This window comes from Alternaria novae-zelandiae (assembly GCF_023758075.1).
Source record: "Alternaria novae-zelandiae strain BMP 2774 chromosome Unknown scaffold_26, whole genome shotgun sequence".
NCBI classification, from domain to species: Eukaryota; Fungi; Ascomycota; class Dothideomycetes; order Pleosporales; family Pleosporaceae; genus Alternaria; species Alternaria novae-zelandiae.
In genome coordinates, this window is record NW_026056986.1 from 473,859 (window position 1) to 501,348 (window position 27,490).

The 27,490-nt window shown below is 53.1% G+C and overlaps 7 protein-coding genes across 7 annotated transcripts; 4 read left to right on the forward strand and 3 right to left on the reverse strand.

The window, feature by feature from the left end:
- Positions 1 to 2,461: 2,461 nt before the first annotated feature.
- Positions 2,462 to 2,981, forward strand: J4E88_009853 (uncharacterized protein; the record flags this gene model as incomplete). Its single annotated transcript, XM_049403451.1, has 2 exons — positions 2,462 to 2,901; positions 2,972 to 2,981. The coding sequence occupies 2 exons, from the start codon at positions 2,462 to 2,464 to the stop codon at positions 2,979 to 2,981; spliced, it is 450 nt and encodes a 149-aa protein (XP_049250885.1).
- Positions 2,982 to 5,582: 2,601 nt separating this feature from the next.
- Positions 5,583 to 13,601, reverse strand: J4E88_009854 (uncharacterized protein; the record flags this gene model as incomplete). The annotated part of the gene is made up of 2 exons (XM_049403452.1): positions 5,583 to 8,084; positions 8,139 to 13,601. 2 exons carry the CDS (start codon positions 13,599 to 13,601, stop codon positions 5,583 to 5,585), a joined length of 7,965 nt encoding a protein of 2,654 aa, XP_049250886.1.
- A 312-nt stretch (positions 13,602 to 13,913) lies between these two features.
- Positions 13,914 to 15,587, forward strand: J4E88_009855 (uncharacterized protein; the record flags this gene model as incomplete). The annotated part of the gene is made up of 2 exons (XM_049403453.1): positions 13,914 to 13,927; positions 13,976 to 15,587. The coding sequence occupies 2 exons, from the start codon at positions 13,914 to 13,916 to the stop codon at positions 15,585 to 15,587; spliced, it is 1,626 nt and encodes a 541-aa protein (XP_049250887.1).
- Positions 15,588 to 16,599: 1,012 nt separating this feature from the next.
- On the forward strand, positions 16,600 to 19,772 carry J4E88_009856 (uncharacterized protein; the record flags this gene model as incomplete). The annotated part of the gene is made up of 2 exons (XM_049403454.1): positions 16,600 to 19,263; positions 19,713 to 19,772. 2 exons carry the CDS (start codon positions 16,600 to 16,602, stop codon positions 19,770 to 19,772), a joined length of 2,724 nt encoding a protein of 907 aa, XP_049250888.1.
- Positions 19,773 to 19,982: 210 nt separating this feature from the next.
- J4E88_009857 (uncharacterized protein) lies at positions 19,983 to 20,861 on the forward strand (the record flags this gene model as incomplete). The annotated part of the gene is made up of 3 exons (XM_049403455.1): positions 19,983 to 19,991; positions 20,083 to 20,529; positions 20,604 to 20,861. 3 exons carry the CDS (start codon positions 19,983 to 19,985, stop codon positions 20,859 to 20,861), a joined length of 714 nt encoding a protein of 237 aa, XP_049250889.1.
- A 634-nt stretch (positions 20,862 to 21,495) lies between these two features.
- On the reverse strand, positions 21,496 to 23,240 carry J4E88_009858 (uncharacterized protein; the record flags this gene model as incomplete). Its single annotated transcript, XM_049403456.1, has 3 exons — positions 21,496 to 21,684; positions 21,742 to 22,962; positions 23,022 to 23,240. 3 exons carry the CDS (start codon positions 23,238 to 23,240, stop codon positions 21,496 to 21,498), a joined length of 1,629 nt encoding a protein of 542 aa, XP_049250890.1.
- A 2,783-nt stretch (positions 23,241 to 26,023) lies between these two features.
- On the reverse strand, positions 26,024 to 26,938 carry J4E88_009859 (uncharacterized protein; the record flags this gene model as incomplete). Its single annotated transcript, XM_049403457.1, has 1 exon — positions 26,024 to 26,938. One exon carries the CDS (start codon positions 26,936 to 26,938, stop codon positions 26,024 to 26,026), a length of 915 nt encoding a protein of 304 aa, XP_049250891.1.
- Positions 26,939 to 27,490: the final 552 nt, after the last annotated feature.

A 27,490-nucleotide genomic window follows, 5' to 3' on the forward strand; every position in this document is an offset into this window, starting at 1 on the left:
GGTCGATGGGTTCGAGCTGCCCATCACGGAAAGCCTCGATCAGGGGCTGCGGCGTCTTCGGGTTTGCGACAAACGGCGTATGCTTTGGATCGACGCGCTGTGCATTAACCAGCGGGACATACAGGAGAGGTCCCGTCAGGTTCAGCACATGGCTGCGATCTATAGATCTGCGAAGAGAGTCGTAATATGGCTTGGCGAGTGGCCGAATAATGCGGCTTGTTCGCACGTATCCGAGTGCCAAGCGCAGTGGTTGAACACTGTACACAATAGGGAGTGGTTAATTCCACCTCGATTTTTGCGCCATGTATTGCAGCATTTTGTGGACATTATGGAGCTTCCATGGTTTCGTCGCCTTTGGGTCATTCAAGAGCTGGCATTAGCGAGAAGGAACCCGATCGTGCTGATCGGTAGCTTGAGCACACGTTGGTCAAACTTCTCGAAATCAGTCTTGTATATATATAATTCCGCTTACAAATTTTTAAGACCGGAAGATGTTCAGCTTTATAGGGGATGGGCGGAAGGTAGTGTCCGTGTCTGGGCATTGGCAGATATTAGATTACGGTCTGGCAGCCACAGAGGCTTGTACTGGTGCCTGATCGCATCACAAAACGGGATGTGCGCAAACCTGCTCGATAAGGTTTATGGACTTTTGGGACTATGCGACTTCCAGATGGCCGAAGCAATAGCGGTTGATTACTCGAAATCTCTGCCAAGTGTGCTGGCCGAGGCTACGGTTGTCTGTATTCTGGAAGAGAGTGCGTTTCCATATCTTGTTGAGGATAGAAAGCCTACCGGAATGTTTGATCGGACACATTTCACGAATTCGTCCTGGATACTGGATTTCACTTCGATTCCCAAGTTCGGCCATTTTTATAACGTGTCCAACTCGAAGTTGGACATGGAAGAGCGAAACGAGCGACGAGGCTCGATACGCCTATCGATGGACTACCAGACGCTTTATGCACATGGTAGGTATGTTGGTATTGTTTGTGACACACAAAACGCTTCATGGTCCGAGGAAAACAAATACCAAGACACGAGTTTTCGAGACGAGACAAAGAACACTGAGATGTACGACTTTTACCATAACATATTAAGCCCTCGAGATATATCGCCACGTACTCTGCTACAAGTACTTCGAAGGAGAAATATAGAAGACGAAGAGCTTGAGCGATTCGCCAGCCTTCTGCTCAGAAGTAGAGATGGATTCCGCCTAGATTTCACACTTAATCTATCCGGTACACCTAACCACTCTCGGGACGACGATCTATACATAGGAGGCCGTGATATTTTTGTCACAGAAGAAGGCCACCTCGGCGTCTCATGGCATCATGATTGTGGACTTGTACCCAAGGGCGCTATACTGGTCTGTTTATTTGGGACAGAGGTTCCTTTCATCTTGGCACCAATACCAGGAACGCAGCCCCACGAGATAATCAATGTCGCTTACGTGCCGGGATACGGTCCCCGAATCCTCGAATTCAGTTTGGAACTCTCGAAACTCTCGACCAGCAAGCCGAGGACCTGGATAGACTTCGCTGCAGAGGGTGGCAGGGAGTATGCGATCGTGTAGTCCCTTCTAGGGATCTGACGTCGGGTACTAGCAGCGGTCGGACCAAAGAGAAACCCTTTCGATCATCAAACTCAGTAACGAAGATCTCTGGCGACTGCGACAGCAGCAATGAGATTCAGCAAAGCATACAATCGCGGAGATCCGCTAGTAGCCACATTCTTTGCGGTGCGGCCACGCTTCCCTCGCCGCACTTTGTCACCGAGACACTAGACAACACAGCACATCCGGTATGTATGATAGCTGCAGGCATCGTTCCTGAATTAGCCCCGACTATGCGCGTTTTCCTTGACACGGAATTGACAAACCGCTATTACGGGAATCCAAACCCCCAACGTACACAATCAAAGTTCCTCGCTCCACCCCCACGACCACCCCGTGTACCGGTAGGCGTTTCTGGTTCCCCATTGGCGTCCCGCCTCGGCCCGTACCACATGCCACGCCGCGGAAACATGAGCAGCACCTCCATTTTCTCGAAGAGTATAGCACTGCGTCGACGTGATACAATCCGCCCCCAAAATGGGCGAGCTTACTCGTTTTCACCTGCCTCATCCGTTGCGCTGAGCCAGATGGCTTGCCTTGAAACACTTGTGTAATGGTGGGGTAGACGCGCACGGTGCGCACTTTGCCGCGATGCCACTCAACGAAACGCGAGGCGTCATGAACGACAACGCGACGCCTTCCTTCCTTCGCGCCTTGTAGCTTCCACTCTGACTCGCCACCAGCCTAGCCGATATGAAGGATGCAGCTTTTGCTGCGCCGCAGCAATTGGCATGTAAGCGGCAATCGGAATCTTCCTTGGACCAAGGGTAGAAGAGGAACATATGGTGACGAACGCGCTCATGTGTATTGAGCATATTGCCTTCCCCACTCATTCGTTTTCATCTCATCATGGAGAAAGACATCAGCAAGATCAATCTTACACGTCATTCGATATACTACGATCCAAAAGTTCACCAAGGCAATGATGCCAACCCACAATCGACGGCCGACTCGCTGCCAGACCACGTCGATGCAGTGCGTGCTGGACTGTTGTGCATGCAGAAGATCATACCGGAGGACTGCTGGGATGCGACCCTGCAAAAGGAGCTGTCCCAATATGGGAGTGCGGATATCGGCCCCGAGTGGTGTCTTCATCCTCCCGAGTCTGCCAAGCATCATGGACGCTTGCGACAGCAATCCCCTTTGCGCGACAATCTTGAGTTCTGCAAAAGTGTCGTAGAAGTTGCGGACCGGATACAGGATGACTCGGAAGACGAATGGACTTTGTTCTGGAGGACTAAGATTTTCAGATTGTTCAGTGATGACAGGCTTCTGGATTCCGGTTTCGAGTAAGTTTTTCGAACGTTATGACCTTGCGCACCTTGTGCGCTATTCTCAATATTGCGTACTGACATCCAGAAAGTTCTAGTGCAGATGCATGGTCGCTGTAAGTTACAGAATGTGGGTATATGTAATGGTGAGAGATTGACTTTTGGTCTTAGTTACGAGAATGTTCAATGGAACGAATTCGACAGTTTTGCAAAAAGCTGTCCATGGCTTCCACCCCGGACGCATCCTAAGCCAGACTTGACGTACGCATTTCCGATCCAGATCTCACCACCGGGAAGCCTTCAAGGTTTTGCAAAAGACGAGCTCACCCAAACACTCTCTGTTCAATCACTCGGAAAACTCGTAGAGCAGGGTGTGACTTGCGCACCAACAACTGCCCTGAGGAACAAAGCAAACCATTCCGATGGATCCGGATGGAGTAGTTCTGACCGATCTTGCTTTCCTTGGGCCGTTGTTGAAATAAAGAAGGACGTTGCATCGCCTCGCGACGCCGCCATAGAAAGATGTTATTGTCAAGCAGCCAATGCTGCCGCCGCCGCCCTTGAGATACAGGCACAACTCTTCAAGAAAATCAACGATATCTTACCATTGCAATCGCCCCCTGTTGTTGCTTTCACATGTGTTGGACCTGTAGTCAAGGTTTGGCTTGCATACAACGACAAACCAGAATTCGGCCATCCCGTGCAGGTCAGAGAAAATCATCCACACTTATTTACTGAAGCTAACTTCAAGAAGCGCATGAGATGTATCTGGTCCACTTCAATACGACTCACATGGGGAGTGGTATCACTGCGTGCCATCGTCAAGAACATGCACACGTGGTCTTCACGCCTTCTCAAGCCAAAGCTGCAAGTCGCCATCTTGCAAGCCTCGAAACGTTTACCCACCAAAAGCCCGCCTGGCTTCCACGACCCTCCGAATTGGTGCCTGCCTACGCCTGTTGTGCACTGCTCGGAGGCCGTCTCTACAAACAGCTCGTCTAAAAAGAACCCTGGCATTTCCCAGATGTTCGGCAATTCGATAACACCCGAGAAGCACAATGCGCCTGTACTGCATCTGCGGATCGACACTCCGACGCCCTCGAAGAACACTGATCACACATCTCCGCTTCGCAACTGTCAACCCGAAGCAGCCTTGGGAGCCCGAAACGATTCTTTCTTTGGCAACAACAACAAGAGTGCCGCCGCTGGTCCTAGTACAACGAGAACCCATGGACTGTTTGGACAGAATGCTGGTCCCAGTACGACGAGAACCCATGGACTGTTTGGACAGAATGCTCCTGATGTCTTCATCGGTCCAGGTTTCGATTGGAGCCTCCATACTGCGACAAGCATTGGTCTTCGAAGTCAAAGCGCCACTAAGAGTGGTAGTAATCTCTTCGGCGGTACAAGCACAAGTGTTGCTCGAGATCCTGGAAAGAACACGTTTGATGCGGATGTAGGCAGTAACTACGTCAAAGGCGGCCTTTTCGGAGCAACCATAGGCCACTCTGCGACCAAAGTTAACCATGGGGAAAGGAGGCCTTCCATTTCGTTAGCACCGCCAGATAGCGATGGCAGGCCCGTCTCTAGCACCGGTGGAGTTTCGGCTTGGGGATCACCACGAAAGCCGGGCGCCGTATCACTATCCAAGTCAGAATCTAGTTCATCATCCAAGCCACGCTTTGGCTCATCATCTACGTCAGGCTTTGGTTCATCGTCTACGTCAGGCTTTGGTTCATCATCTACGTTGCTTGGTTCATCGTCTACGTCAGGCTTTGGCACATCGTCTAAGTCAGAGTTTGGTTCATCTTCCACATTAGGATTTGGTTCATCGTCGCCTATTCCAAGATCTTCAAGATTTGGTTTGTCGTCTGAGCCTGCACTCAGTTCATCGTCCAAATCGGATTGCGCCAGAGTCGACACTTGCAAGAACAACGATCGAGGCGGATCCTCTAGCGGTTCCAGCCGGTCAAACATCAGTGCGCCAATGCATACTCACAGAAAGTCCTCTGTACGAGCAGCCAGGCAGACAGATGTATGCGACATAACGACCGCCTTCGCATCGACCAGTCTCGGCTTCACATCTACGCATCACACAACCTTGAATGGTGCTACTGGTCCAGGCCACCGTCATTTGGACAAAGCTCCTAACAAACCGAAAAAAACCCCGAACTACGATACAATCAGGAGGAGGGCAAAGTAGAGCAGTATATTAGTATGTCGTTGATGATGAGGATAATCAACGACCTTGGGGGAGCATCAGCTTGACCTACTGAAGCGAGTCGACGTGTCCCGCATGTCCGAAAACGGTACGCTCTTCGTGCCGCTTTATGATAGAGTGTACTGGTACAACCTGACCGCGAAATCGGCAGAGCAGATTTCTTGGAAACAATGCGTTCTTTGGATGTATGGCTAAGTTGTTAAAAGCGCAGAATGCGTCTTTGCGAAAAGTTCTATTAGCAAGCAATGCTAAGATTCAAGGCTGGTTTGTTAAAGTGCGCAGCACGTATAAAAAGAGTGCTGTGACCTTGAATCCATAGATACACTTCTTGTCATTTTACCGGCTCCCTAACCATACTCTCCCCATCTCATGCCATGCTATGCTGAACTTTTCTTTCCCACACCCTTTCCAATGCCAAACGCCATGAAAATGCACATAAAACACCACACCCGCCCCATCACAGCACCTAACACAGCATCTACCACCCCTGCCTCCTCCCCTTCTCCCCAGCACTCCTCGCCTTCTTATTAACCCTCTTAACATCATGCCTCCTCCTCTTCTCCTTCATCACCTTCTCAGGATCCAACACAGCGTCTACCTTCCTCTTGCGCCTCCTCTCTTCTCTCCGCTCCCGAACGCCACGCTGCACCTCCGCCATAACATTGAGGTACTCCTGCGTACCCAACCGCTTCTGCAGCGTATTCATGACCTCGCGCGCCTTATCCGATAGCGCTTTGTATGGGTCTACAGGCGGGTTGTTGTTGGAAGTGGGAGTGAGGGCGGCGCTGGCTTTGGGGAAGGTGGCGTCCGTGGAGGTTAGGGTGGAGAGCGTGGTGAGGAGGTGGGGGAGGGATGTTGAAAGCGGTTCTAGAGGGAATTTCGCTGCGATGGTGTCGAAGAGGGACATTATGGTTGTTTTGGCGTTCATGGTGCTCTTGTCTTTGCGGACGATGCCGGAGAGGCGGATCATGAGGCGGTGGATTGCTGTTGGTGGGGTGTCTTCTGTTTTCTCGGGCTTCTTTGTTTCGGGGGGAGGGGAGAAGCCACTGAAGTCGTCTTCGTCATCTACAGCTGATGCGGCGCCGTTTGTTGGGACTGCTGTTTCTCCTGCTTCTTCTTCGTCGTCGGTCTTCTGCCAATGCCATTTAGCGCCGTTGACAGCGAGGCAGCGCGCGAGGAAAGCGATATTCTTTACGCTCTGCATGCAGAGCTGTTCTGAGACCTCGGGGTTGAGCAGATTCCTCAGGAAGGCATTGCAGAGCTGCGTCATGCTCTGCTCTGTTAGTTGCAGACCACCTGACCCCTCCAGAGGTAGAGCACCAAGACCAGTGTCCTTGTTCGAGACACCCAGATGGGCAAAGTATGTACCCAACAGCTCCGCAGCCTTGAGCTTGACCCATAAGTGCGGGTAAGTTGCGCTGGCTTGTACTGCGGTCCATAGGCTATCCTTGTTCGATGCAAACATGGTGTCGGTGTACTTCTTGCAGATCTTGGAGAGTAGAGTGAGAGAGTAGTACAACAACTCCCAGTCGTCTTCATCGCGTCGTGTCAAACACTCATCAATCGTTGCGTCGAGCCGATCAAGAACGTATGCTACCTCCTTTGGCTCTTCAACCTCCTCCATTGCTTCGAAGTAGAACCCAAAGCACTGAATGCCCAGACGCTTAAGACCAACGTTGTCGTCTTGCTCCAGCCAACTCTTAAGGTCAGACGCGAAACTTTGCAACCGCTTGTCGCTCGCGTGTTGGAACAGCCTCTTGATGAGCAAGCTAGCCATTTCTCGGCATTTGGGTGAGTCGTCGTTTGCCACAGTGTTGATCAGCGGGAGGAACATGATGCCGTGGTACTCGTACTGTGTCTTCTCGGGGAAGCGAGGCAGCGCCTTTCCGATGATGAGATCGAGCGCCTCCATGACTGACTGCCTTCCTTCCACATGCTCGTAGCGGAGATTCTTGAGGAGGAACTCGATCTGCTTTTTGAAGCGCTTCTCGCTCTGCGTGTACGACGTCAAGAATTGGAAGTAGTGCGAACGGGCGATGTCGCGCGCGGATTTTGTCTGATTGGTGATCATCATCTCGGCCACCTTGTCCATGGCTTCGTACATCTCAGGTACATCAATGTGACGGTTCATGACAGCCTTGAGGAAACCGAAAGTGACACCTGATCGATCTGGCTCGTCCAGATCGGGAATCATGCGCTTGAGAAGGTGACCAACGTCTCTTTCCTTGATCGGCACGTTTGGTCGCTCGCGCAGGACCGCTGAGACTAGCTTCAATGAGGCTTGCGCAAGCTCCGTGTTGGACGACAGTGCGCCCTTGATGGCGCGCATCGCTTCGTCGATGTACACGGGGCAGTTGGTGTCCAACTCCGTCATCGGCACCTTGATGATGGTTGTGAGAAGGCGAACAGCCGAGACTTGCACCTCTTCTTGTCCTTGTACCATGGCGTCGCCAATGATCGGAAGGAAGCCAGCCAGATTCTGGGGAGTTTGGAGGTCTTCATGCTTGCGGAGCACAGTCCGAAGAATATCCATACCGAAGCGAATCATCTTAAACAGGTAAGAGTTGGTGCTAAGTCTTGCGCCAGACTTGGCTGCTCCCCGGTTGTTGATCAGATACCGCTTGTTCTTGGGGTCGATCTTGGCCTTCTTTTCGGTGGTCGTGGATGCAGCGTATGCCTCCTGGATAAGCTCATAACAGAATACCAAGATATCCCTGTTGTTCACCGTGGGGTTCTGAAGAACACCGAGTCCGATGCGTCGCAAAAGCTCGTCGATCTTTTGAACCATCCTTGCATTGAGCTTCTCGATCAGAAGAGACCTGATCGGAAGCACAAGCTTGATGATATGCGCGGGGGTGGCACACCGTGCTACGATGTCCATGGAATCGAAAGATTTGCTGCTCTTCACCTCCTTCATCTTAGAGATGTATTCTTCTGCATCCTTTTCCTGACCCGCAGCGCCGAAAGTGTCGTCCATGATCTAGATACTACGTTAGTTTGACCCAAGGTGAATACATAGCTTTGGGATACTTACAACATCGACTAGCTCCACCAAACAGTAATCAAGATCACCTGGGTTCGTTTGATCGGCGAGCTTGACCAGAATGGTATGCAAAGTGAACGACAGAACGTGAAGCTGGTAACCGCGTTGAAGCGCAGTCCGCAGAGCCTTCAGAATGAAGCCCACGTAGCCGGGGCCGAGTATCGTAGCAATATCACTCAGGGTGTTTCTCGACATGTCGCGAGCTTCTTGCGCGCGACTCTTTAAGATGTAGCAGATATCTAGAAGAACGCTCGGTAAACGCGTCTCGATTTCAAGCGGCGGCAGAATCAAGAGAATCTTGGCAATCGCGGTTGCGATTGGCACTCGTAAACTGACGGTAGCCTCATCCTTCTTGTGTAGGAAGTTGGTCAAGTCGGGCAGGAAGTTGCTGATCAGATCGGTGCTTAGTTTGTCCTGTTGTGGGAGCGTCTTGGCCAAAGTCGACAAGGGCTGGTCAACCTCCATAGCGTCCTCAGCTTCCTCGGTCTCGGATGCGCCTTGAGAGGAGGGTTTAGCAATGTAACCTTTGGCACGTCCTGCTTGGTTCAAACCGTCCATGAGACCTGCGATCAATCGGATAACAGGCTTTTGCAGGTCTTCCTTGCTTGTCAGGTAGCCGATGTAGCGTTTGAGTAGGGAACGGAACTGCGGCCACTCAAGACTCTCGGTCAAAGATGTGAGTGTCTTGATCGTCTCTCCCAGAAGGCTGTCCGCAGCCTCGTCGTCACCCTTGTTGAAGACGAAGTGCTCGAGGAGTGGTATCAGGATGTGATAGATGTTGGTACCTCGCAGGTGAGACGCGTGGGTGGCCAGACGGCGCAAGGCTCGCAGTCGTCGATGACCCTGGATGTGCAAAATGTTGCCAAAGAACGATGCTTCGTCATCTTCTGAGAGGAGGACATGCAGATCGGCTACGGGAGTCCAGTCTGAATGTGTCTTGACCAGATGCTCCAGGACGGCAAGGTATTCGACCCGCACAAGCTCCGAATTCTCCCGCATACCATTCTGAATCCCAGCTAGGACTGCAGCTGACATAAATTCCTTGAACTGTTCGCTCGACGCGACCTCGCTGAAACGACGTAGAGATAGTGATGCATTAACTCGAATGCTGAGCTCGTCGTTATCCTTGATGAGATACAGCATATTGTAGACTAGAGGCTTCCACTGTGTGAGCGTGTATGATCGATAACTTTCTTCGTTTATGGCATTGAAAGCTTGCGAGCGGCGTTCAAAGTCTGGTTCATCGAGCCGTCCAGTAGCGAATGAATTCAGATCATGGCACAGCTTTGCGATTACTGTGAGATCGCCGTTTGTGTCGGAGAGATCCTGGAGAACATCGCAAAGCAAGCTTCGGGCTGTTCGATCCTGAACAAAACTGAACATAGGAGAGATAGCATCGTAGGTCGTTTCAAAGAGCTCAACCAAACTCTGGCTATCACATCGCTGGATAAATTCATGGAGGATCTTGAGTAAGCCAAGCTTAGTACGTGGGTTGACGCGCTTTGAAGGCTGGCGAAGCAAGAAAGTTGCGATCTCGATCATGCTCCGGGATTCCGTGGCACCGACTACATGAGGCGCTAGGTCTGCCACCGTTTGCACACCGGCTTCGAGCACTTCTTTACCAGGGCTTTGGCGAAGTAGTTGGCCAACTCGCTGGAGTATCGCAGTTGAGTATGGCTGGATGATATCGGTATGGATACGATTCCTGAGGAGTTTCGACTCTGTCATCGGTGTCTCATCTTCTTCGGTGACAAGAGAAACGATGCTTCGAACGATGTCGTTCAAGACAAAGCACTTGACCTCATCCTTAGCCGATGGTACCTCCAGGCAGTCGATGATCTTGTGCAGAATGGCAGGGTTGAGTTCTACCAAGAACGGAGCTGTCCGGCTTGATTTAGACCATGCCGCGAACAATCGGAGTAGACCTGAGACGGACTGGGCTGTCTCAATGGGCAGCTGCTCGAGCCTGGGCTCGACCATCTCCTTGACTAGAACACCTGCGTACGGTTTCCAGTCAAAGTTCGGACAGTTTTCAAACAGCCTACCCAGAATCTGCAGCGCCCGCTGCCGAATAGTCTTCAGTAAGGAGGTCTTTGTCGCTCGGCCTTCGTCATCTTCGCTTTCGCTTGGTCTTGACAGTTCTCGCGATGCCTTGATGGCTGAGTATAGAATGGGATCCACGACGATTCCGGCAAAGGGCGCGAATGTAGTTGCAAACGTACTCAGCAAGTCATCAAGTAGGTTCAACATTCCCACCTGCTTTCGCGGGTCTACCAGCTCTTCCTGCAGCAGCGCTTCATCGACCGCGGAGTCTTTGAGAATTGAGATGCGACCTAAAGGCCCGAACGCGATCTGCAAGAATTGGCGTATAGCGTCATCTCCGAATCTGGTCTTCAGGCCGACGAAAACGGCCTTCCTCTTCGACTCCAGACCTCGCTTGCCAGCTATGACTTTTCCGTATAAGAGTCGCAGAACAATCGGAAGTACTTGATCGACGTCGGTATCCTGCAGCTTTCCTTCGCTGAGGAAGATTGGTAGCTCGTCACGGAATCGCTCATCATCAAGCAAATTGAGCAGTTGTTCTTGGTGTTTGACAATGACTGGATCTTTCCACGTGAGAAGTGCCTTCAGAGCGGCTTTCTGGATCTCGATGTCTCCGTTTCCTAGTAAAGCAAGCAGAGCTTCGCGAACCTCGTCCGTACGGTACAGGACCTTGGGGTTGTTGAACTTGGCGAAGATTGAGAGCATTGCTTTCTGGTCTTTCCTTGACCAGCGATCCTGCAGAATGACATCCGTATCTTGTTCGGGATTGGGCGCATCTTCAGGCTCCGGTGTGGCCTGGTTCAGTGCCCATTTTAGCAGCACGGGGACAAGAAGGCGAGAACGCTTCTCCGCGATGTGTGGCAGGGAGTCCAATACTCGGAGAGCCTGTGTCCTGCTGAAAGGATTGTGGAAAGGTACTTCGGCATGATTGTCCTTGAATAATGTCTCCAGCTGTTCCTCAGTACTGTCAGCCTGTGACTGTACATTGGCCACACGCTCTTGCAGCTCCATGAGGTTGGTGCACTCGAAGTCTGTGGCGTAGGGTCGCTGTGTGGATTCCGGTTGAGATGCGTTCGTGAAACTTTCGCTGGCATCGGAAGCACTCAACCATTCGAAAACATGTTGGGTGACAAAACCCTCTCCCTCTTTTGTCTGGCAAATGGCCTTCAAAGCTGTGCAACTGTCGCTCCAGACCGAAGCTAGTTTGACATGCAGTAATCCTAGACAGAAAGCGGGTATGGCTTCTCCTATCCATTCGTCGGAGCATACTCCTGGGTACAGCTTCGCGATTTGCCCTATGCGCATCGCAACAGATCTCTGAGTCTCGAGATTCAGTGGTGTCTGCTCGATCAGCATTGCGACATGCAGGATGTCCTGATGTTCCTGGCTCTGCCCTGCAATGATCTTTAAGACCTGTATGGCTGTGAATCTTAGGTCATGTGATGGAGACCCCAAGCAGCGCATTAGTGTTCGCTTGAGAGGTTCCATGTGAGAGCCGGTAATGTCGACTTTGGTCTTTTCCCGCTCCAATAAGCGCAAGAACGCGCGCCAGAAAGCTAGAGAATGGCCATATACAGGAGATGCTTGACACAACGCAGGCCATAAACTTGTCGTCAAGTCATCACTGTCGCCTTTACTGATGAGGGCCTGAAACCCGTTGCCGGTGGCAAATATGTCTACAGTTTGTCGGGGCTTTGCGCTGTCGGTGTCTAAGGCGTTCTTGAGTAGCTCTGCAAGGTCGGTCATTATTCCGTGGGTCTTATCGTTTCCTAGACGCAGCGTATCTACAGCGAAAAGCAAAGCATTGCAGTAAAATGTTTCGTAATCTGAATCGACATCGCCGCGTACAGACTCAAGAAGCTTGTCGAATGGTTCGTGTACGGTCACTTGCCATTGATCAGAAGCCTGTAGATCGGCTTTCGCCAGCGCGCTGTTGTCGTTGTTGTCGCGCTTGTAGTAAAGTCGAGGGAGAATGGCGCAAAATTGTGATCTGTGCTCGTGTGCCTTCTGCGCGATGAACCTCTTGAAATAAGGAAGTAGCAACGCCCTGAATCTCTCCACCCCTAGGTCAGCAAAAAGATTGCAGAAGGGTAAGAAGTATGATTCCCAGGGGCCGCGGGTAAGCCCTTCGAGCAATTTTTCGTATGGTGTCGCTGCGCCAAGAGGACAGTATTGGAACACAACAGAGATGACCGACAAGAGCTCCCACGCATCAACGGAATCGAGAACAGATGATTCCTTGGTTGAGTCCAGCAATTGACTGACCAAGCTCAGCGCGGGTTGCCAGTTATCGACACGATCACCTTGTCGCACGCCACAAGCGACTAGCAGCAGACGAGACGAAAGGCCCATGTAACGCGTATCGGAAGATGTCTTATCGATCTGTGCGAGAATCACTTCGAGGAGTGGCGCGAAGTTCTCCGCGTCCGTGTGGTGGATAGCAGCTGTAATGACGCCAGTCACCACGGGCTCCAGAGGCGGGATCCGGAGTTGGACGTCCTCTTCGTTGTATGTCTCTGCTAAGAGCTCCTGTAATATGGCCGTCGCGCTCGAGTGGAATCCGCGCTGTACGCCCTTGAGCGAGTCGGTCAACAGGTACATGAGACCCTGCTGGAACGCGTAGTCCTTGCCCGACTCTTGCTGGTCCTTCAGCTGGTCCGATATGTGCTTAATGATTGTCCTGAGGGGCATCTTGTCGCGGTGGTAGCCGGCGCCGGCTTTGCGGACGAGGAAGCTGAGCGATTCGGCGGCGAAACGGGAGACGAAGGCTTTCTGGCGCTCTTTTCCCAGCAGAGGCGACATGAGATCGAAGACCGGGCGCAGGTTGGGGACTAAGAGGCGCGAGAGGTACTTGAACAGCCATGCCAGACAGCCAAAAGCCCACTCTATGACCTCGACATCAGCATGTGTGGCTGCCAGATGCGACACCGTCGTGACTGCCTTTTCAAAGTACTTCTCGAACCGCTCGCCCATGTCGTGTGCCAGATGCGCCGTAAGACTTAGCAGCGGTTCTTGGCTGAACTTCTCGCCCTTCTCGATGTATTCTACGAGCAGCTCGAATATGCGGTCGCTGTGGTGGAGGACCTGGGGGAGGCTGTCGCATAGTGGCGCGACCTTGCGGGCGAAGGTGGTGAAGCCCTCGGACATGTTGAGCTCCCGCCACTCATTGAATGAGTCGCGGAAGTAGGAGAAGGTGGATTCGAGTTCGGCGTCGTCGAGGAAGGTGCTGCGACCGCGGCGGATGGGTTCGATCTTGAGCTGGGCAATGCGCTGGGTGAAGCCTTTGAAGACATGGTTGCGCGTCGATTCGGTGCCGCCCTTGACTCTTTTCTGGGGGCGCGCTGATTTGGCGACCTTGGATTTGGGCTTTGCAGCCGGCTTCGCGGTTTGGCCTCTGGACATGGCGGCCATGGTGTGGAGTTGTGGTGTTGAGAGCTGGTGTGGTTGCACCTTCTTCACTCGATGATGCTCCACTAGAATTTCCTGGCGCTAACAAAAAAGCTGGACCCTGGCACCACCGAGGCCTCCGACGCGCCAATCACCCATACTCAACACCACGCGTCGCCAACATCAACCTATCGAAACATTCGCCACAGGCTACAGCAGCTGTAGGAAATAACGCGACTATACTAAGCTTGTCAAGTAGCGAAGGTGCGCCTTTCATCGCCGTTACTTTTACCACCACATCGACAACCAGCTGCTTTCGTGGCTGCGTCATCAGCAATGGCCTCTAAAATGTAAGTGAGATGCGCTGTCATCATATTTGGCTGTTCTAACATGTGCAGTGTTGTTGTTGGCGCCGTGAACGGCCAATTCAAGACTGTCTTCCAGAAGCTGGGCGCTTTACACGCGAAGAACAACTTCGCCTTCGCCATTGTCGCAGGCGATCTCTTCGCCGGGTCAGTCGAAGGTGAAGGCACAGATGCAGGCGACGTGCAAGCGCTCATTGACGGCAACATCGACGTGCCATTGCCGACGTACTTTGCTCTTGGCAACCATCCCCTCCCACCAGCAGTCGTCCAAAAGTTGGAATCATCAAGTGACGAGCTATGCCACAATCTCTTCTTCCTCGGCAAGCGGACGACTATGAAGACATCGGAAGGTATTCGCATCGTTTCCCTAGGTGGACAGCTTGACCCCAACATTGTCGCCGGCCAATCTAAAGACAAGTACCCGCCCTTCTACAGCGAGACGGATGCGAAGGTATTACGAGGTGCAACCACAGCAGATATCCTCATCACCAACGAGTGGCCAGAGGGCATTCAGAAGCGTTCCAAAGTTGAGTTCAATCCTGAAGTAAAACCGACAGCGCAACAGTGTATCGCCGACCTGGACGTAATACTCAAGCCCAAATACCACTTCTCCACATCGGGCAGCAACTTCTACGAGCGAGAACCATTCTTCCATGCGCCTAGCGACGAAACCGACAACCTCTACCCTGTGACCCGATTCATCAGTCTGGCTTCGTTTGGCAACCCAAACAAGCAGAAATGGATATACGCCTTCTCTCTCGAGCCATTGGCCAGCCATCCAGTCTCGCCGCCAGCTGGCTCTACTGCTTGCCCTGTGACACTCTCTGAGAAGAAGCGAGTCGCACCGGAACATCGCGAACAGCATCTTGTCTACGATGATGGGAACCGCGGCCGGAGAGGTAACAAGAGGCGCAAGGGTGAATCCCGAGGGCCCATCACAGCCTCAGAGTGTTTCTTTTGTCTGGCAAACGAGAACATCGCGACCCATCTAGTGACTTCCATCGGCGAGAACTCTTACCTAACCACGGCCAAAGGGCCCTTGCCAACGTCGCAAACCTACCCAAAACTTGGCTTCCCCAGCCATATGCTCATCATCCCTTTCACACATCAGCCAACGCTCGGCTCTATGGAAGAAGAGGAACGTCACGCAACCTACGCAGAGATGCAACGCTATCGCCGCGCCATGAATAGCATGCTCAAGTCCGTTGCGGATACCGAATATGGCTCCGTCACGTGGGAAGCCAGCAAATCGAGCTTACCACACACTCATTGGCAGTATCTCCCAGTCAGCGCGGATCTCATCAGCAAAGGGCTTGTCGAGGCTGCTTTCAAGGCGCTAGCAGAAAACCTACATTGGCCAAAGTTTGAGAAACAAGATGTTCGCGATGGGTTCGAAGAAACCAGCGACTTCTTCAGAGTACTGGTGTGGAACCCGAAAGATGACCCTGAAAAGCAGACAAGCTACGTCATGCGATTTGATGAGAAGATCCGCTTCCACAACCAGTTCGGACGCGAAGTTTTGGCAAAACTGTTGAGGCTCGACAACCGCGTTGACTGGAAGAACTGCGGGCAAACACAGGCCCAGGAAGAGCAGGATGTTGAGAAATTCAAAGAAGCGTTCAAGGATTTCGATTTTGCTGCTTGATACCCTTAGTAACTGGCTTGCACATTCTACCCTTAAACCCAGAATCGACCACACAGGCACCTATCGACCATTGCGCCTACGAGTACGAGCCATCCAAGAGGAGGAGAGAAGACTCTGGCTATATCCTGCCTACCAACTTGGGCTCTGACCCCCCGCCTCTGCCATCGTACCCAAATAGCATGAATTTGTACGCATAAGTCTCGATTAATATGACAATGACCGACATAGACACCGGGGTACACCTGAGCGTTTTACGGCCTTTGTGATAATAATGTGGTTCTCACGTAACCTCCACTTCGGGATCGACTCATGAGCCAAGTCCACAAGGCCCGACGTCGCTGCGAACATACTCGAAACGGCAGTTCTGGCAGGAAGGTGTCCAACGCAGCACTAAAGATTGGCATACCAAGCTCCGGTCTCGCCAGGCTTATTCCCGAGCTGCCGAAATGTCTCATGTTCGTCGACACTCCTTGCGCAAATTGCATTGTTTCGAACAGCTTTCACTTCGCAGCATCAGCTCGAGAATCACAACTCGTGTATTCCAGGTTTTACGCCATTCACACAGCACTTCACCATTCCTGGCTTGGCACTTCCTCTTGAGGCTAACGGCTTTCTTCTTCCAGCCAAGACCGTCCCTTGGCCTCACGTGTCAGCTGAGATGGGCTAGCGCCTGGCTCTTCTCGGCGTTTCGGAAACGGAGGGCAGTTGCACCCGGCGTCGAAGAACAGCCGAGCCTTCTCTCGCTGAAAAATCTGCCGAGCCCCGCTGAAACTCATTTTCCAACTTCGCGACTGCGCGAGAGGCCCGGGACCGGAGGGCGCTCGCTCCGTGGTGCAGTCAAAAAAACGTTGCAGCGTAAAAGCAGACTGTGCCCGGGCCGTGACAGCAACGTCTAATGTCGAATTGTAGGGAAACCTGGTACGGACATGGGAGCTTTACTACAAAAATGAGATCAATGGCCACCTGTGGCATCAATTCGCACATCTAACCTTCCCTCACCACACTTCCCTTCATGTCTGCACGACCGTACCATTTGCGCACCAACAGGCTATCCAGTCCGCTTGGGACCGATGCCTTTCCCGTGGAATTCAGTTGGCAGCTAACCGCTAAGGAAGGCATTCATAATGTCACACAGTCGTCCTATGAACTTCAAGTCTCTACATCTCCAGCCTTCGAATCCGAGAACATCGTTTGGGACAGCGGGAAAACAGCCACAAGTAAGATTCCATCACCTACAGCCATCTACGGGGGCAACAGTGTGAAAAGTCGCACTCGGTATCATTGGCGCCTCCGCGTATGGGATCAATCCGACGAGCCTAGCGACGAGATCTGGGATACAGCGGAGAAAGCATGGTTCGAAACAGGGCTGGAGCCGTCCGACTGGAAAGCGTCCTGGATCAGCGCTCCTGTGATGACATCAACCGGTAATTCGATAAAAGATGGCAGAGTCATGTACCTCTCTAGCACCTTGCAGCTCGCGCAAACACCAGTCCGAGGACGAGCTTACGCAACAGCTTGCGGATGGTACAAGCTTTTCGTCAATGGAAACAACGTCACCGGTACGGCGTTGGTACCACGCTGGACGCCTTTTGATCAGTTCACCGAGTACCAGACTTACGATGTTGCGAAGTATCTGGAGGCTGGCGAGAATGTCATCAGCGTCGTTGTTGCGGATGGGCGATTCAGAGGTCAGATCGGCGTCACCGAAGGGCGCTGTCGTTACGGAGACCGGCTTTCTGCGCTTGTACAGCTTGAGGTGGATACAGATGACGGAGAAACTGTTACATTCTGTACCGACGAGACATGGCGGTGTCCAAAAGGCTCCATCCTTCGATCAGACCCCGTGTGGGGTGAACATACCGACTTCCGAATCGCTAACGAGGGGGTGGAGAAATGCGATACTGAGCCTCCGGATCGTGCCGAAAAGGTCTCGGTTTTGACGAAGAAGCTAATTGCAGAGGAGGTCGAACGCGTCGAGGAAGTCATGCGCTTGCCACCCAAGACCGTACTTCGTGCCCCGTCAGGCGCACAAATAGTCGACTTTGGACAAAACTTTGCCGGCATTATGGCGATCAAGCTGCGCGGTCAAACGGGTTCTAAAACCACCATGACCTATAGCGAGGTCCTGTCCAGCAATGGAGAGCTTGACATCAACTATCTGAAGCTCCCCATAGTTCCGCATATCGTACAACGGGACGTCGTAACCCTTGGAGACAACGAAGTTGACTTCCAGCCTTGGTTCGCCATCCATGGATTTCGCTACGCTGAAGTCCGAGGCTTGGACTACGACCTTAGTCCCTCTGACATCGAAGGAATTGTCCTAGCTTCCAATATACCAACCGCAGGGTCGTTCACATGCTCAGACGCCCGTCTGAACAAGCTTTACCAGAACATCGTTTGGACCACCCGAGGCAATTTCACGGACACGCCAACTGACTGTCCGACTCGAGAGCGAATGGGTTGGACTGGAGACATCCAGGTGTTTACGCCTACTGCAACCATGCTATTTGACTGTCAGACCTTCTTGCGTCGGTATATGCGTTGTCTAGCTGCGGAACAACTCGCCGACGGCAGTATCCCATCATACATCCCCAGCGCTGGTTCACAGTTCAGCAGCCAGCTTTCACTCACCACGAAGTTGATGTCAGGATCAACTGGATGGGGCGATGCTTCTACGATGGTGCCTTGGGCTCTGTACCAGCACTACAACGATAACGTAATCCTCTCGCGCCAGTACGACAGCATGAAGAGCTGGGTGAATAGCTTGGCCTATCGAGCACGAGACAAGATGAGCTGGAGAAGATGGTTCTGGATCAAACTCGGCGCTGGATGTGGCGACCTCGAGCAGTACATCTTGGACACCGGCTTCAGTTATGGTGAATGGCTCCGAGTCGGAAGCGGAGTGCCCACAATCATCAAAGACGTCTTATTTCCCAGCGCCGCTATTTCGACCGCTTATCTCGCCCACTCATCTCGTCTGCTCTCCAACATCGCCAAAATCCTTGGCAAACAGGATGACGCTGAACGTTATCTCAAAATCTCGGAAAAGACATGTGAAGCATGGCGCGCTGCTTTCGTCCGACAAAACGGTGCGCGCATCGCATCCGACTACCAAGACGACTACCTCCGCGCCCTAGCCTTCGACCTCATCTCACCAGAGCAAAAGCCCGCAGCTCTCGAACGCCTCGTAGGACTCATAGCACAAGCCGGCTACCACCTGAAAACCGGCTTCATGAGCACAGGGTTGCTCCTCCCCGTACTTGCCCAACACGGCAGAGCAGACATCGCATACCGCGTCCTAGTCCAAGACACAGTGCCCTCATGGCTCTACCCCATCACAAAAGACGCAACAACGCTCTGGGAGACATGGGAAGGCTACGACGGCAATGGCAACGCTAAGATGTCGCATAATCACTATGCGTTTGGTACTGTGGCGTCGTGGTTGCAGGAGAGTGTGGCGGGACTGAAGGCTGTTGAGCCTGGCTATAGGAAGATTAGGGTTGAGCCGTTGGTTGGGGGTGGGTTAGAGCATGCTGAGGCGACGCTGGAGACGCCGTTGGGATTTGCGAAGAGTGCTTGGAGAGTGGATGGGGAGAAGGGGGTTGTGAGGCTGGAGGTTGTGATTCCGCCTTGTGCGACGGCTGAGGTGGTGTTGGAGGGGGGGAAGGTTGAGAATGTAGGGTCTGGCACGTATCTTTTCGAGTATAAAGTGAATTCATAGCGGTCTGGCTTGAGTATAGGGCTCTCTGTACTCAGATGGGATCACGTGTATCCGAGGGGTTCCGGACGCCAAGACAGGGGCGCAAACCTCCGAAACTCAGTAATCACTCCCCCAAACCATCTCAATTCTTCTGCACCTCCATCCTCACGTTTACTATTCCTTATCACCCATTCGCTCTCCCTCGCAACCCCAAAAGGGATAACGCGCCGAACCGCAGGAAGCGCCGGTACGTTGTCGGAGGTTTCATATCGAGCCCCAATCAAGATGACGATCATCGCCCATGCCAATGCGCCCCGCCACCTATCACACCCCGCGATAAGAGCACCTGCGATCATCCGCGACTTTGCTTGCTACACAAGTCATCTTACCTCCTTCCAGTCAGGTCTACGCTACTATGCAGGTAGGGCGGCGCCGCGCTCCTTAGTAGGAAGGCAAACCACTCGTTGTGTGTAGCGGCCTTGTAAGCACGGCTGATCAGGTACACATCCCCAATGGGGTGGGTGATGGGCGATGTGTCGGTGACTTGGCCGTTACCTCCACCTGCCTCTTTCGGGGTCGTGAGAAGAGTAGCGCATTGGTATAGTATGCTGTGTGATGCGAAGACGGGGTGAGCGGTGCAAAAGCAAGGGCAAAGGGGTTCGGGAGGCGCGTGGTGCTTATCATTGGAAGAGACGATGTCCGAAGTGTAACGCACCGACTACGGCGACGGAGAGGTAGAGTATATAACCGCCTAGGAACCTGTGTTGTAACGAAGGACAAGTCAGAGATCATCAGGCAGGTCTACTTCGCAAGATAGCCTCTTCTCTCACAAAAGCAAAGCCGCCACCCTTCCATCCCATCACCATGAAGGCCTCCATCTTCGTCGCCGTGGCCTCAGCCGCCCTCGTCTCCGCTGCCCCAACACCAGCCGTCCTCGATGCTCGCGCTCCTCCCAACATCCCCAGCAAATCCGCAGCTACCACACAGCTCGCCGGTCTCACCGTCGCCGCCCAAGGCCCGCAAACTGGTTACTCCCGTGATCTTTTCCCTCACTGGATCACTCAATCTGGAGCCTGCAACACACGCGAGGAAGTCCTCAAGCGCGACGGCACAAATGTCGTTACCAGCAGTGCATGCGCAGCAACCTCTGGATCGTGGTTCAGCCCCTACGACGGCGCTACATGGACTGCAGCCAGCGACGTCGACATCGACCACATGGTGCCATTGAGCAATGCCTGGAAGGTGCGTTTCCCTCTCCTATCCCCTCATCCTCCCATCCTCCCCTCTCCAAACTCCACATACTGACTCCCACACAGTCCGGCGCAGCATCATGGACCACGGCCCGCCGTCAAGCATTCGCCAACGACCTCACAAACCCTCAGCTCCTCGCCGTAACCGACAACGTCAACCAAGCGAAGGGTGATAAGGGCCCTGAGGAGTGGAAGCCCCCGCTAACCAGCTACTACTGCACGTACAGCAAGATGTGGATTAAGGTCAAGAGCGTGTATGCGCTTACTATTACGAGTGCAGAGAAGAGTGCGCTTACTAGTATGTTGGCTACTTGCTCGTCGTAGAGAGATGTTGGAAAGAGTGAGGGGGGTTGTGTTTATACGAATTCATGTTTATATTTTCAGACTGCTTGATCTATGTTCTGCTGCTTGTGTGCTATGCTGAGGACGGGTCAAAGCACGTTGTGTAAACTTTGGAGTGTGCTGATGATGTAGCCTTATTGCGTTGTGGCGACGCGTCGAGACTGGAGTGAGATGGGTCTGAAATCCTGTGGTAATTCTCCAGGCACCCGCAATCGACGGTTTCCAGGAAGTTGCCTGATTCGGAGGTGAAAGTGATGTGACGCTAGCTAGATGAGCTCTAGTGGCTTGGCGGCTGCATACCGCAAACTCGGGTTTGCACGCATGTCGAGCTGCACGCTGTCATCTGCAACAAAACTCGATTTTTGTATCAATTTTGTTTTCTCCAATTTTGAAGCATGACGCATCCATTCACATTTGATAATACATATCGGTCACGCAATTTGGCAAGGATGTGTTGAGATGATTTATTCGTCGTCTCTGCTCGTGACCCTAGGGTATGGAGGGCACGCATTACTCCATCGACTACATCTTTCCTGAACAACAGAAGACAGCAAGCGCCAAATGACGTATTGCTTCCGCAGACTCAATAACTTCGCCGTGGTAGGCACGTCTCCATCTACGAGTCGTCGCCGATATCGACGACGGTCTTCTTCCACTTGCGGGCAGGAACCTTGCGCTTGAACAGAATGTCGATCTCGCGGTAAGAGCGGCCCTTCATCTCGGGGAGGAAGAAGTATGCAACGACGAAGCAGAAGAAACCGGTACCGGCCCAGACGTAACCGCACTTGCCGCCAAGGTTGGCCTCCTGGAATGTTTGTTAGCATGATGTTCATTGTGACATTCGAAAAGGGAGATAACTTACGTCGGGGTTAAGCATGTAACTGGCGAGGAAAATGCAAGGAATGTTGACAACGTAGTAAGCACCACGTCCGATACCGGTAGTGAGGGGCCTGAGACGAATAGACGAGGTCTCTCCGATGATGACCCACGAAGCGGGAGCCGGTCCGAGAGTGAACAGAACGGAGACAATCAGACCCAGAGAAGCCTGGGCAAGAGAAGCTGCGTTGGAGACACCGACGGAAGCGGCGATACCGAGAGCGACGAGGAAACCGACGTTGATGAGAGATCCCCAGACGTAGATAGTGCGGCGGCCGAGGTAGGTGGTGAGAATCCAGGAAAGCATGACGAAGATCATCTGGAGAGCGGAGGTAATAAGACCAAGGGCGAAAGCGGTGTTGACCGAGATACCAGCTTGACGGAAGAAGTAGACGGCCTGGTTGGCGATGAGGTTACCAGTCAAGTTCTGGGCAGCGTAAACACCGCAGACGATGAGAGTACGGTAGCGGTCGGTGCCCTTGAACAGCTCCAAAAGACTGGGCTCCTTGATGGACTTCTCGAGATCGATGGTACGGCGCATCATAGCGACGGCCTCGCTGAGGTTGAGCTGGCCCTTGCGTCCAAGACGACCGACGGCCTTCTCAGCTTGCTCAAGCTTGCCCTTGCGTACCAACCACCAGGGAGACTCTGGCGCCAGGTAGATGAGGATAGCGAGAGGAGTGGGGAACATCCATTGAAGCGCAATGGGGATTCTGTAGGCGCTTGCGTCGGGCTTGGGGTTGTAGTAGTACGCGACACCGTTGACGATGATGGCACCGATAGCCCAGAACATTTGCAGCATCTGAGTAGCCGGGGCACGGAGCTGGATAGGTGTAATCTCAGAGCAGTACGCGGGAGCGTTGGCAATGAAGATACCCCACGGGACACCCTCGAGAAGCTGGGAGACGAACATGATTGGGAGCGAGTTGGCGAAGTAGAAAACGAAGATGAAGCAGTTGAGAAGCATCAGACCGGAAATGGTCGCCCATCGGTATCCGATGCGGCTGGTGAGAGGACCAGCCAGGCATACACCGATAATGGCACCAACGGGCCCTCCCATTTGAAGCGCTGATTGCCAGCTAGCCGCGATAATCTTGCCGTGTGGTCGGTCGGGGTCCGGGTGTGTGAGCGGGATACCGAATTCCTTCTCGAATGCGGGCAGAGCGATGAAGTTACCCATCAGGAAGACACAGTAAGCCTCCATGATCTGTGATGATTTGTTAGCAACCGCATCTTAATTTTGAGGGATTTGAGCGAGGAGCTTACAATAGTGCAAGACATGATGAACGCCCAGAGAGCAGCCATAGGGTAGGCCTTAACAGCCTGTACGACACCCATGTCATGCTCAGCAGTCTCAGCGTCCATAGCCTGCGTCTTGAACATAGCAGCCTGAGCCTTCTCGTCAAGCGCGACCGAGTCGTCGACATGCGAGATGGCCTTCTCGACGTGCACATCGCCGCCATATTCCTTAGGGACGTCACCCATCTTTGCGAAAGGGCTCTTGCCGGGGTATAACAAGAAAAAAAAGGACGAGGGGTATCAGATCAGAGAAAGGAACTCTGGGCTGGCAAAGAAGACAAAAGGATAAACCGGGGAAACGTCTCCACCTTATAAACAGCACGGGGTGCGCACACTCAATGCGGGGCGGCTTAAATGTGACCTTGCAGCAACGGCATTTAGGCATGGTTAGCCATCTGGTGTACAGTAGTCACCCCCGGGGCGCGCTTGAACCATCCACCCACCCCTCCACATCTCCGAGCGTGCATTGTCTAATTCCCCAGAAAGATGGAAAATCCGTCGCTGGCGACTGGTGGGTCCGCCGTCAGCGCTATGTGCACATGGAAGGAATGCACGAGACAGTTTCCATCAATCACGGCTTCTGGCTATCAAGCTGGTTCCTTGCGCCGTCTGCGCAAGGGCCTCCAAGCCGTGCGAGGCGGCTGTCACGACAGAGTCGTGCTGTGTCGCTACGCTGGCCTAGCAGCGGACCGCTCACCAGATGTATCCATAGCGCTGCGTGTTGGTTTGCAGGTGGCTGTTTCTTGTCTGCTCTAGACTTCGTATTGAGGGTCAAGCAACACCTATCAGAGCTGCGTTTGCAAAGCTTTGTTCCGGTGCTAAAATACGCGCGCTAATATCCCCGCACCCCGACAGGCTTGTACGCTTGTTAACTGGAGTAGACCCGTTATTTATCCGTGGGCTCCCCAGATGGGCTACCCTGCTGCTCCAGGAAATTTTGGGTCTCTCCACTCGTTTTCTCCACGCTGAGGGCTGGGGTGAGCACGAAGGGTCTGAGTTACACGGCATCTGCGCGTTCCACTGATATGAGCCGTCCGACCATCCCGTTAGATCTCGCTACCATGGAAACTTGATATGCCTCTGTCTTTTACGGCTTGTAATTCGTATACAATGGCGCTGCTCATCCCGCCACATCCTTCCTTCCCGCCCCATGGGGGAGCTGTGGGAGCGGTATTGATATAAGTCGCGGTAGTGATAGCCCGAGGACGCCTTCATTTAAGCCCAGATACGGAACTTTGCCGGTGCAAGCGGATGGGATGCGAAGTTGAGCCTGGCGTCTTCCCCTACAAGTTAGCCGTGGCGTGATGCTGACAAGTGTTAAAACGTCCGCTGACGCGGAGCCGCCGCATGTGCGCAGATGGCCGCTGCTACCACCGTTAGTACTTGACACGTGCAAATATGTACGAGGCAGATGGGACAGGTTCCGTGGTTTATCTGATGGATGACTGATCGTGCGTCCGTGAGCGTGTGTTTGATGCGCTGCTAGACGTAACCGAGGCAGGGGAGGGTGGTGAAGGTGTTTGGAACTGCGCGATGATGTTGCTGGTAGACCTGGAGCCAGGAAATTGGGAACTGACAGGCGCGCTCGACAGCTCCGACGCAGCGGCACAGTTTGGCGGGTATGCTGCGTGGCTTCCACGTTCCGGCTTGGTGAACAATGTATCACATTGGATCCTTTGCAGAAAGTATTCCCTACACGCGTTACGACATTATCGCGCAGAGTAGTACCTCTGAACTTGATTCAACACTTGTTGCGCGTAACAAGGCAATACGTCGCTTCGCGGATGGGTACCTAGGTGTCCCAATGCTGCGCGTTCAGTATCGCTCACACCAACAATACGCGATCTCTTGCATAAGCTCGCGAAGAGCAGAACGCCCTGTGCAAAGCTTGATCAGCGGATACGGCCCAACATATTGGGTCGTACCAGCCGTGTTCCGTAGCTGCTCTCTTCCAGAGTTCATGATGCACATGACCGATTGACTTTACCTGAATCGGAGTCAGTGCAGTAAGCGCACATCCTGAATCAGTAGTACGAAAAATGAATTCACATCCACCTTTCCGTGCGCAACATTACCACGCATTACCAAGAACCTCTTTTGCCATCTTCGTTTGCCATTCTCTTTTGCCTCCATGGAAGGCGAATAGCGTGAAGCTGAACGCAATTCGGCTCTCGGCACACGCAGGGTTCGCAGATCAGATAAACAATCCAGTCAACACTGTACACTTCACGCATGGTGTAGGTACTCGAGCCAATCCAAGTCGGCGGGCGCCGTGCTATTAGCACCGGAAGTATGCAGGGCGCCTGAGATGTGACGGGTGTGTACGCAACGGAAGGTTGGTGGCGTCGATATCACGGCTCGAAGAGGTAGAGCATCCTGCGCGCAGCTGCCCAGGTGGTGGAAATAATCTAAGCGACATAAACACGGCCTCAATACTGTGAGGCGAGTCTATCCGGATGCTGAGATTTGGATTGAAATGAGATGTGTCCGGAAAGACCTCGACGATGAGGAGAAGACGGCGAGATGACGCTCGAGTAAGCTTTCGCACATGCGGATGCGGCGCACCCACAAGACGGACCTGAGTACTCGCGAGCGCCTCACAAAGGAGTTGCGTAGGTGCTTCTCACGACCTCGCGCAGCTGCTTTGGAACCCAGTCCAGGACTTTGAGCTGCAGCACAGATCCATTAATGCGCAATAGCTACACCCGCAAAAGGAAGCTCACACTGTTGCTACGGTAATTTCGATAGGACTCAATAAAGCGCCATCGCTGAACCCAAGACTCAAGGCACGATACCTCTCACCCACAATCCGCCTCTCGTCCCGCAAACCATCTTTCCCTCACGAACAGGTCCCACCACCCAATTCTCAGCGTACATCTCCAAAAATGAGCTCTCATGAGTCGGAGGAGCTGGACAGCAGCTATGATGATTAGCACATTTCGCGCTCCCATCGTCCACGTGTGCTACTACTAAGCAGCATTCCGCGTCTTCATCAGTTGGTTAGGCGTCTTCCCATCCTCGTCCTTCGAGTTTATGCGTCCGCCATGTTCCACTAGCAGTTTCATGGCATCGGCTTTGCCAGTCCAGGCTGCGAAGTGCATCGGCGTCCAGCCCTTCCAGCCCGGAACGACCTCCTCCACATCCGCGCCATGCTTTATCAGCAGTCGCATAGTGTCGAGCTGACCGAAACTCGCAGCGGTGTGCAACGCAGCAGTACCCGCTATAGGCGTACCGCGCTCCAACAGCATCTCAGTGGTGCGCGGACCCTCATTCATGGCAGCGAAAGACATCAGAGACGAGCGGAAGTTTCCGAGTTGTTTGTAGCCTGGCGCAACGGGCTGCAATGGATCTGCCCCAATCTCGAGCAGTGCAGCAGCTACATCTGGTTTCCTTCGCCTCACGGCCTCGTAAAGTGGCCGCTGGTGGCCGTGGCCGATACGGATGTCGATGACCTTCGGGTAGGCGGCGCCTAGTGCCTCGACGACAGCGGCGTGCCCACCGTCGATGACCTTGTTGACGACGTCTCTCGTTACGATATCGGAAAGGGAAATATCAAGCTCTGTTGCAAAAGCAAGTAGTGCGGTCACAACAGCAGCGTGGCCATTCTGAGCCGCTACCATCAAGGCCCGCTCAAGATTTGGGATTGGCCTTGCCATGACCTTCCCACGTGGATCTTTACTATAGATGGTGTGTGGTTTACTGAGCATCGTCACGATATGCTGTGGCTGCGATAGCAGACTCCATAAAGCTGTGTCGTCGCCAGACGAGCATGTTTCAATGAGACGGCGAGCGTCGTCCTGCCCTACGAGTACATCGCCTACATCTCTGGATGAGGTGTGGAGGGTGGGCAAGTCCTTTAGATCTGCCATGGTCGGTTCCGCCATAGCTGCGTCGTAATGGAGGTAATGGTAATGGTAGCGGTGATGATAACAGTAGTGGTAGTGCCGATGGAGACCGAGAAGATAAAGTGTCCACAGGTAGGCAAGGGCTTGCGTGAATCTATTCCATGTCCACGCTATTAGAAGCTTCAAGTATCGTGCTTTCAGCGAGTCAGACAAAGGTGCAGGTGCGACACAAGTGAACGTGAAGTTCTAACCTTTGTTAGGCAGCCGCACTTAGAAGGCGGGGTGGGGTCTAGCGCCCGGGCGTAAACAAAGGTACTTAAGTAGCCCCCATGTGGAATTTAAACAGTCTTACGACTTGGCTAGCGATACCACTATGCTGTAGCAAGAAGAGATCGTGGACTGCTTGTTGCCAATGGTCTTGAGATAGTCGGGCGTTGAGCGCAAGGCTGAGTGGGGGGCCTACTTCAACGATCCTTCCGCTCCAACTTTAGTAGGACGGCGGCCATGTACGGATCCTTCCGCCCCAATATGACGTCTACGCCTAGTGGGTACGATGGCCATCGTGCAGTAACTGCTCTTCGAAGTTTGTCG